Here is a 10623-nt window from a genome sequence, read left to right as displayed (position 1 = left end):
TCCTTCTCTGGAGAGATTCAAGACCCGCCTGAACACCTATCTGAGTGATCTGTCCCAGGGAGCTGCTTTGGCAGGGGGGTTGGACCCGATGATCTCTCGAGGTCCCTTCCAACCCCTACAATTCTATGATTCTAATATAGGTTATAGTGGGGGTTGTTACTTCCCTTCTCATGTCTCCTCATAGGAGCAGGGTGCAGCTATGGTACAAACTGTGATCCTGTGCTTGGTAAACACCTTTAAATGACGCTGTGGTTTATGGTGCTGTCTATGGGATAACATGAGAGGGTGGCAGGCAGTGCTGCCTGTTGTCCTCTCTGGGTTCTCCCCTGTTCTCATGCAGTTGTTTCAGGGCACCTCTTCACCTCTTGACCCGTCAACTTCCCATCTCAAATAACCGTACAACCACGACGACTGACTTTGTAGTGCAGATGCATTGGAAAAGCTGCTGATTTGATTTTCTCCGCCTTTGGACCCGCATCGTTCCAAAGGTGAGTGTAATTCCCTGTTGCCTTTCCACCTCAGGAGCAGGTACGGGCGCTGCCGTCCCTCGGGCAGCCGGGGAACCGCCCGCCCGGCACCGGCTGCCCGGAGCCGCCTCACAGGAGAAATGGCGCTGGCAAAGCCCAAACCAAGCCCACCCCGGCCCGGGAGGCTTAACACACCTACGAGCGGGTCCTCCCGCCTGCATGCGGAGAGAGACGAACCGGGGATCGCTTCGAACCGTCCCGGAGGTGGCAGCATTGAGCAATGTATTCGCCAGGCTCGGCTCGCACCGCTTGTTTCCTACTCGAGGCGCAAGTTGGGCGTGCGGCGCGCTGCAGCGCTGTGAGCCGCCGCTTGCCTTGAATAGTCAGTTTAATTTAGCACAGAGCGAGTCGGGGGCCTGGAGTTAAGCGGGGGACGCGAGGCGAGCACAACTCTTCCGGGGCCCTCTCCCTCGGCTGCCCCGCCGCACGGCGCCAAACCGCCCGCTCCGCGCCAGCTCGTCCTGCGGGCAGCGGCCGCCCTGCCAGCGCCACGGACGCGCCGCGCCGGGCCACGTAGTAGGCGGAAGCGGTTCCCGAGGAGCCGAACGAGCCCGGGGAGGGCGCGCAAACCCCCAGCGGTCCTCCCGGCCCCGGAAACCAGCCCGGCGGCCGCAGCTCCCCCCGTTCCCCCTCACGGCGGCATCGCCCTGAGGGGTAGCGGGCAGCGGCGGCTCCGCGTTCGGGCCTGCGGGGTCGGCGACAAGGGCTGGGGGGGGGAGGAAAGCGTAAGGAGGCCGCTCGGCGTGGCGAAAGCCGCCACACTGCAGAGGCAGCCGGCGGCGGCTATAAATAACACGCCGCTGAATGGCGTCTACGCCTCCTTACTACGCGCCGCGCCTCGGCCCGGCCGGGCGCCGCCCCCCGCCGCCGCCGTGACGGACAGGCGGCGGCACCAATGGGGGCGCGGCCCCCGGCGGGCGGTGCGGCGCGGGGCCGGGCCCGGCGGTGGCGGCCCCCGCGGCCGCGCTGAATGAGGGCAGGGAGGGAGGGCGGGGAGCGCCGGGGCGGGCCGCGGGGCCGCGGCGCTGGGCTGGCCGGGAGCCTGGCGGCGGCGGCGGCTCCGGGGATGGTCCACGCACTGGCGCCGTCACGTGTTGTTCTCCTTGGAGTGAGCCTGAGCGGCGGCGGCGGGCGGAGGGGGCTGGCCGGGCGAGCGGGGCCCCCGCCGCCTGTTTTGGTGTGGGGCGCCGGGAAACTCCGTGAAGAAGCCGGCGGAGAGGGAGTCGCCGCGGCGGTGCCCGCTCCCCCGCCGGCCTGGGGCACGGGAGGGGGCCGCGCCGCCGGCCGCTGAGGCGCTGCCGACTGGAATGAAGAGGAGGAGGAAGAGAGGATGTTCCTTCGGCACTCGGGCTGCCTCCCCTCCCGCCGCTGCCGGGCTGCGCCGTGTGTGGAAACGGCACTTTCTCCGCCTAACGAGATGGGACTGAATGGGGTCGCCAGCCTCCTCCGCACGCACGAGCGGGAGAAGCAGCAGCAGCAGCAACCTCAGCGCTGATATTTGGGGAAGGGGTGGGGGCTGTGTTGTGGGCGGCTTTTTCTTGTTTCCCCCTCTATTTTTTGGGGGGGGGGAGGGGAGGGGGGAGAAGGGGGAAAGAAGCTTGTATTTTTGGGTGCAAACCCCGGACTTTGCAAAACAATCTCCGCCCCCCGAGAGGATATTTAATCTGCAAGAGAAATCGCCACTCGCGGAGGCAAACTTGAGGCGGAGAAGGGGCGCGGGGAGCGGAGGGAGGGGACCCCCCGCCCCGCTCCCGGCCCCAGCGGAGCCCGACCCCCGCGAGGGAAGATGCGTTTCTCTTTCCCGGCGGCTGCTCCTGGGACGAGACTTTCGTTTGGACTGATCGGGACTGGACTTTTTAAGGACGCGCTTACCCATCTAAGGGTGATTTGGGCATAAACAGCAAGGCAAACTCTGATTTGGTGCTGGAAGCTGCCTCAGCCACTGAACAGCTGCTCTCACCCTGCTTCTGTCCCTCCTCCGTCCCGTTCTCAAAAGGGGATCCTGAGCTATTTTGCTGCTTTTTTTTTTTTTTTAAATTTTTTAATTAATTTTTTGATCGTTGTTGCATGAATTTTGTTTTGGGTGGTTGTCTTTTCTGGCTGGCTTGGCTGTGTTGGGGTCTCGTGGACTGCCAGCTGCGGTAGCAGCTCCACTGCGGCTCACCATGGCTAGCCCCACAGATAATAACGAGGGCTTCTTCTCAGATGTCAGAAAGGTGGGTTACTTGCGCAAACCCAAGAGCATGCACAAACGCTTTTTCGTGCTGAGGGCAGCCAGCGAGTCTGGACCCGCCCGACTGGAGTATTACGAGAATGAGAAGAAATGGAGACACAAGTCGGGGGCCCCCAAGCGCTCCATCCCACTAGAAAGCTGCTTCAACATCAACAAACGGGCTGACTCCAAGAATAAGCACCTGGTGGCCCTCTACACCAAGGACGAACACTTTGCCATTGCAGCTGACAGCGAGCCTGAACAGGAGAGCTGGTACCAGGCGCTGCTGCAGTTGCACAACAGGACCAAGGGCCACCACCACCTCCACCACCACCACCACCACCACCACAGCGACGTCACCTTTGGAGGCAGCAGTGCGGGACTGGGGGAAGCAGGTGAGGACAGCTATGGTGAGGTAGCCCCTGGCCCGGCTTTTAAGGAAGTTTGGCAAGTAATTCTGAAGCCTAAGGGCCTAGGCCAGACAAAGAACCTGATTGGCATCTACCGCCTGTGCCTGACTAACAAAACCATCAGCTTTGTGAAGCTGAATTCAGATGCGGCTGCTGTGGTTCTGCAGCTGCTCAATATCCGCCGCTGTGGTCACTCTGAGAACTTCTTCTTCATTGAGGTGGGGCGCTCGGCTGTGACTGGGCCTGGTGAGTTCTGGATGCAGGTGGATGACTCGGTGGTGGCACAGAACATGCATGAAACCATCCTGGAGGCCATGCGAGCCATGAGCGAGGAATTCCGTCCCCGCAGCAAGAGCCAGTCTTCCTCGAACTGTTCCAACCCCATCTCCGTGCCCCTTCGCAGTAGGCACCATGTCAACAACCCTCCACCCAGCCAAGTGGGGCTCAGTCGCCGGTCCAGGACTGAGAGTGTCACGGCTACCTCTCCTGCTGGTGGAGGGGGTGGAGGTACAGGTGGCAAGCCCAGCTCTTTCCGGGTTCGAGCGTCAAGTGATGGGGAAGGCACGATGTCAAGGCCTGCCTCTGTGGATGGCAGCCCAGTTAGCCCCAGTGCTAATCGGACCCATTCGCATAGGCACCGTGGCAACTCCAGGCTCCATCCTCCGCTCAACCACAGCCGGTCCATCCCGATGCCTTCCTCGCGCTGTTCTCCTTCAGCCACCAGTCCAGTCAGCCTGTCATCTAGCAGCACTAGTGGCCATGGCTCCACCTCAGACTGCCTGTTTCCCCGAAGGTCTAGTGCTTCGGTTTCTGGCTCACCTAGCGACGGAGGATTTATCTCTTCTGATGAATATGGTTCCAGCCCATGTGACTTTCGCAGCTCTTTTCGCAGTGTGACCCCAGATTCCTTGGGACACACCCCGCCAGCTCGGGGCGATGAAGAGCTCAACTACATCTGCATGGGGGGGAAGGCCACCTCCTCCTGCTGCAGCCTGGCAGCCCCCAATGGCCACTTCATCCCACGCACCTGCCACCCGCAGCAGCAGACCCGCTACTCTAGTACGCCGTGCTGTCCCCGAGCTGGTAGTGAGGAGGCTGCTGACTTGGAGAAAACATTCAGGAAGCGGACTCACTCTGCAGGCACTTCGCCTACCATCTCCCACCAGAAGACACCCTCGCAGTCTTCGGTGGCCTCCATCGAGGAGTACACGGAGATGCTGCCTTCTTACCCCTGTGGTGGCAGCCGGCTGCCTTCCTACCGGCACTCTGCCTTTGTGCCCACGCACTCCTACCCAGAGGAGTGTCTGGAGATGCACCACCTGGACAGTGGCCATCATCGGACCAACTCTGCCCCGCACACGGATGATGGCTACATGCCCATGTCACCCGGCGTAGCCCCTGTGCCCACCGGTGGGGTGGCCCCCAAGGGTGGCGACTACATGCCCATGAGTCCTAAGAGTGTGTCTGCCCCGCAGCAGATCATCAACCCCAGCAGGGGCGGCCGCCACCCTCCAGCCACAGTGGACTCCAACGGCTACATGATGATGTCCCCCAGTGGCAGCTACTCCCCGGACGGCGGCTCTGCAGGCTATGGCAAGATTTGGACAAATGGTGCCGGCCACCATCCCAAACTCTCGGTGGAGAGCAACGAAGGGAAGCTCCCTTGTGGCGGCAGTGACTACATCAACATGTCCCCAGCCAGCGGCTCCACCACCAGTACCCCGCCTGACTGCTACTTTGGGGGCGCGGGGCAGGCGGGTGTCGAGGAGGCCGCCGCCGTGGCTCACCACAAACCCATCTACTCGTACTTCTCCCTGCCACGCTCCTTCAAGCACGTGCACCGACGGGGCGGCAGCGGGCCAGCGGTGGCAGGCGAGGAGGGCAGCCCCCAGCCCCACATCGCCCTTGGCTCTGGCCGCCTCCTCTACGCCGCCGAGGACTCGTCCTCCTCCACCAGCAGCGACAGCCTGGGTGGTGGTGGGGGTGCCGAGGGTGGCCCCCCGCTGCAGGCGCAGCCCCCGCGCAAGGTGGACACGGCCGTGCAGACCAAGGGCCGCCTGGCACGACCGACGCGCCTGTCACTGGGCGGCCCCAAGGCCAGCACCCTGCCGCGGGCCCGGGAGCAGCCCCCGCTGCTCCTGCCCCCGGAGCCCAAGAGCCCCGGTGAGTACGTCAACATCGAGTTCATCGCCGGCGAGAAGCCGGCTTTCCCCTCGGCTGCCCTGGGGCTGGGCGTGCCGCCGCCGGGCAGCGAGGCCGCCGAGGAGTACATGAACATGGAGCTGGGGCCGCCGCGGCCCCCCTGCCCCGCCGGCTTCGCCGCTGCGCGGGCAGCCTCGGCGGCCCGGCCCGGTCGAGGCGCGGCACCCGGGGGTCGGGACTACGTGACCATGCAGCTGGGGAGCGCCGCCGTCGCCGCCGGGGGCTCCTGCTCGGACTGCGTGGACAGCCCTTCCCCCTGCTCGCCCGCCCGCCTGCTCAGCTACGCCGACGTGCGGACGGGTCGCTCCGTCGCCGAGAAGCCCCCGCCGGCGTCGACCGCTTCCCCGGAGCTGTCGCGGCCGCCGGCCGAACTGTCGGCGGCGCCTCCGCCGCGCACCTCCTCCCTCCTCGGGGGGCCCGGCGCGGGCAGCGCCTTCACCCGCGTCAGCCTCAGCCCCGGCCGCAACCAGAGCGCCAAGGTGATCCGCGCGGACCCGCAGGGCGGCCGGCGGCGGCACAGCTCCGAGACCTTCTCGTCCACGCCGAGCGCCGCCCGCGGGGCGGTGGGCAGCGGCGGCCTCGGGGCGCCCTTCCCCTGCGGCGGCGGCGGCGGCGCGGGGGGCGCGGAGGAGGTGAAGCGCCACAGCTCGGCCTCCTTCGAGAACGTCTGGCTGCGGCCCGCCGCGGGGGAGGCGGCCGGCGCCCCCGCCGCCCGCCGGGAGCCGGGGGCCGCGGCCGCCCTGGAGAACGGGCTCAACTACATCGACCTGGACTTGGTGAAGGACTTCAGTCACCGCCGCCACCACCACCACCTCCGCCCCGCTGCCGAGGGCGCCGCTCTGCCGGGGGGGAAGCAGCCGCCGCCCCCGAAGCCCCCGGGTCAGCCTCGCGGGAGCGGCCACTCCAGCGACGACTTGAGCGCGTACGCCAGCATCAGCTTCCAGAAGCGGGAGGAGATGTAGGAGCCGGCCGCCTGCCCGCCGGGGAAGGTGAGCCGGGCCGGGCCGGGCCGGGGGAGCCGCGCCTCCCCTCGGGGAGTTGGATGGCCCCGGGCGTCTCTGCGAGGGAAGAGGGCCGGGCTGGGGGCCGAGGCTGCTGGCTGCCATTGCTTGCCGTGGGCACAGCCGGCTCGCAGGGCGGGCTGGAGGCGTGCGGCATCCTTCCCCCAGGAAGGCTTCGGGAGACGCCGCAGCCCGGGCGGGGTGGCTGTGACACGTTAGGTTGGTTTCCTGGTGCGGCTGCGGCGTGTTTTAGTGCGAGAAGCGGCCGGGAGCGCCGCATCCCTGCGGGTGTCCCGGCTGCTGGCGCTCACCTGCCCGCGCCGGGGGAGATGCCCGTGGAGGCGGGGATACGGCACCGCGCTCAGCGCCTTGCCGCGCTTCCCTGCGGAATTAGGTATTCTTCGGAGGCCTGCCTAGGGAAGGGAAAAAACCTCCTGAGTTGTGAATTAGCGGTAAAGATAGGACTGGGAGCAGGAAGCTCCCGTTGTAGACCTAGTTGGGGCGGTAATTACTCTCGTGGCCAAGGGTAGAGCAGTCAGCCGTGGGCACGGCTGCTTCCCCGTGTGCAGAACACAGCTAACGGCGTCTCCCTCATGGGGCTGCGAGGAGTGGTAATTTAGTTTTGTTTGCAAGGCACTTTGACCTTGAGAAAGGCTTCAAAGCATTGTGTTTGTCACCTGTGCTTTAGTTGATACTGCGGGTGGCTGTCCCGTGCTCACAGCGGTGGTGGAAGCTGCCTGAGAAACAGGTCGGACAAACGGTGTCTTTGGCACTGACCGATGTGTTCCTTGACACTTCTCGTTTTTATTTTGGGACAAACTCCTGCCAGGCTGTTGCATGTTGATTACAGGCTTGAAAGGTGAGTAGGAGCGATTGTTGCAAGAGATGCAGTGTTTCTGTTCTGTGGGAGCTTCATGCAGCACGCACCAAATGCGTCTTGTTACAGCTCCCAGGGTGTAGGGCACCTGTGTGAGTCCTTGGGGGAAAGTGAAGACTGTTCTGGTGCAGACAAGAGCTTGTAGATGGCCACCCAGTTAATCCTGCTGCCACTAGATTGTAGCTGTTCTCTACGTGCTTGACACCAGTAGCCACAGTAGTTGACACCAGTAGCCACAGTAGTTGAAGCAGTTACTACGGATGTGTGCAGTGACATTACAGAGTGAAATCTCATACCACTGTTTATGTTGTAAGTGTACTATTTGTATTGCTTATTTCCTTGGCTCAAGAGAATGCTGAGGGCTGGTCTTGATGCAGTGCTTGGGATTGTATGTTCACTGGTTTTATATGCTTTTCCATCTTTATAACCTGAAGAAGCAGAGCATTCTCTTCACATTTGCTATTTAGCACTTGCTACTGTTGCCTGTCAGAGCAACACAGTGTTATGTGCTAGTCTTACATGACCTACAAACACCAGGGTAACCTCAAAGTTAGAGGTAAGGTTTGAGATCAGTGCCGATCTGGCCTGGTTCACATGGTAACTGGTAGGAAATGATTATTTTTGTGGGCATCTGACAGGAGCGTGCTGGCTGTCACAATACATCCTCCCTGACCAGGCTTGGAGCACCACGCCTTTACTCTCTTCTGGGATGTGCTTGCAAGAGCCTGGCTAGACTGTCATCATGATGCCTGCTCCTACACTGGGAATCTGTATCTGCAAAGGGCAGTGTTGCTGTCACAAACTCTTTGGTGTGTGGGGAGGATTGTTGCCGGAGGATGCAGCCTGTTGTGCTGCAAGTCACGCTGCTGGGAGCACTGGTTTTTTTCTTCCCCTGTTGTGTGCTAAGACTGGGGGAGCAAGTGTGAGAGAAAATCCACCATTAGCATGTGGATAAATAAGAAGAGCGTGCAGGAGTATGAGAATGTGAGTCTGGTGGTGGGAGCAGTGTCATAAGTGTGTACTTCCACAGGGCTGTTTTTTCCAAATACACTGTTTACTTTTGCTGTAGACAACTTACTTAATGGATCCTACGTGTCACCTTTAACATAAAAAGGTGTGCCAATGTTCTCCATCATGGTGGGAGGTAGATATCTGCTGTGATTATGCTGTTCAGTGGAGGATCAGGACATGGAAGACCTCATAGAAAAACATGCTGAAAAATATGATGCTGATGTTTTTCACAGCAGAGTTGTGAAAGGTAGTGTCTAATAGAGTAATTGCTGTTTGAAGTCAGTTATTTCCCAAAATTAGGATTGGACTGAGCAAGCACAGCTTCTCCTGGAGGCAGGGGAAGAGTCAGGCTATAATTATACCGGGAGTGTGTAGCTGTGGCTGTTCCCTTTTCCTTCCCACTATAAAGCTGTGTTAGTTGCTTGTAGCTTTCTCAGACGTTAACCCTTGGCCTTGTATTTCCCAGGCCAGATTTCACACCGTCAGCTGCACCTTCCCTAGGAAAAATTCAGCCTGATTAGCTAATCTGTTGAGTACACAAAGGAAAAAAAGAAAAATCCATGTTTTGTCTGCGTTAAACCATTTTTACATCTGCTTTTTTACACATCCTCATACCTTTTTGTTTTTTGCTCTGGAGGTGGAACTTGGGTTTGGCAGGGGAATCGGCCCCTGTAAGTTATACCTGGTATCACTGCTGAGAACATCTGCCTGGAGGTGAGTGATTTACAGGCCTGCAAACGAGTCTGTTTGCACATGCCTGAGAAAGCTGTTGAGCACCTTCAGCTAAACTGTTCTTCTGAAAATGCCGTGTGAGCCAGTGAGGGTGCTGCAGCTCCCCAGAGCTCTGCGTGCCCCTCCGAGGCGCGGGCTGTGCTGCCTCTGCCCTGTGCTCCTCCTGGCAGGGCAGGCTGCTCAGGCTCTGGCTCAGTGCGAGGACGCTGTCATTGTTGTTTCTCCCATGAGCAACATGAGGAAGGAAGGAAAAGCTGCTTGGTATGTTTGCAGGTCTATGGCAGAGAGGAGACAGCATCTGGACCCGGGAGGAGAGAGTTGCAGCTGCAGGTATCAGAAAAAGTGATGGAGGAGGCTGTGTGAAGTAGTTTCTTTGCTCTCCATCTCTTCTGTGTGTTCTTGTTTACACTTTTGGTCTCAGAAGGGGCCAAGATACTGCATGTGGTTGCTTTTTGGGGTTTTTTTGTTGTTTTTTTTTCTTTCCATAGAACAGCCTTCCACCCCACCCCAAAGGCCAAATGTATCTGCCTAGCTCTTGTTTTATCCATTCTGGAATTTTCTGTTGTTCCAGACTATGAGACAAGGACCCCAAATGTTGGCCATTCATCTCCTAATGGGTAGAATGATTGTTGCTGTTTTTCTGCAAGCTAGCTAACTCCTCTCCTCCCTCCTCCCCTGTCTTCCCCCCAACCACCTCCAAGTTACTCAGACATTGCATTCTGAAGTATTTTTAACATCTTTGAAGTGTATTTATGTCTCCTAATGTTAAAGATAGTGGCTGAAATAATCAAGTAGTTTTCCAAATTTAATTAAAAAAACCCACTTCTCTCACACCCCCAGCATTCCTCCTCTCCAATCCCATTGCCTTCCTTGTCATATATTCTTGGCTGTTTCCTAACAGCTGGCCCTGCCCTGGCCTTTCCAGCTCTCTGCTCCTGTCCTGGTAGAAGTGCAGCCACATCAACATGGTCCTGCACGCTCCCCTGCCCAAACGCTTCCCTCTGCGTCAGAGAACTGGGTACTGCTGTGTGTGCCTGGCTGAGCCACAGACTCTGTGGTGCTTGGATCCTCTGCTAAACAGGCTGCTGTGCTGTAGCTGGAAGGTCACGCTGGTGCAGCGGCCGAATCCTGCTGGGAAACACCATCCTGTGGCAGGGGGAAAGCCAGGGGAGAGCTAGAGAGAGAGCGGTGCTGCAGTAAGGTGTTTCCCTCCTCCTCAGGGTTTTGCATGTACAGATGAGCAGATGTGAACATGCTGTGGATCCTGCTTTTGGGATTGCTGGGAGAATGCTCCTAGAACGAGCTCCTAGAAGATGAGCTGCTGATAGCTTCTGTTCTGAGTATAGAGTGAAAAAATATCCCAAAAAGGAAACCATTAGAGGTTGGCTCCGGAGAAACAGGAAAGGCTGTAGTAAGATAGTAGCATGAATCCAGGTAGGTGGCTTTGATCTGCAGAGCTTCAAAGCAAAGCCATTATTCCCCTGTCTCATTTCCATTTTGTTGATGAGTCTGAGAACTCGTAAGTGAGTGCTAATAGCACTGAATAGAATATGTGCGAGAGCAAGTGGTAACTTGGCTCTTTGGCAGCTTTAATGACATGCCTGCTTTACCCACTGCATGGGTGGTTTGGGTTTGTTGGTGATGTAAGAAA

The 10623-nt window shown here is 59.4% G+C and overlaps 1 protein-coding gene across 1 annotated transcript in view; it reads left to right on the top strand.

Annotated features, from left to right (window-relative positions):
• The first annotated feature begins 2152 nt into the window (after nt 1–2152).
• IRS1 (insulin receptor substrate 1) overlaps nt 2153–10623 on the top strand; it is a 54806-nt gene continuing 46335 nt past the window's right edge. The window contains exon 1 of the mRNA XM_084267656.1: nt 2153–6340. Within this exon, the coding sequence (XP_084123782.1) occupies nt 2693–6313 (3621 nt within the window). The 5' untranslated portion in view covers nt 2153–2692 and the 3' untranslated portion in view covers nt 6314–6340. The remainder of the gene's footprint in view (nt 6341–10623) is intronic.

The sequence above is a fragment of the Gallinula chloropus genome, assembly GCF_964237585.1.
Source record: "Gallinula chloropus genome assembly, chromosome: 8".
NCBI lineage: Eukaryota > Metazoa > Chordata > Aves > Gruiformes > Rallidae > Gallinula > Gallinula chloropus.
The sequence above is the reverse complement of the archived record's forward strand: the minus strand, read 5'-3'. Positions and strand labels throughout refer to the sequence as shown.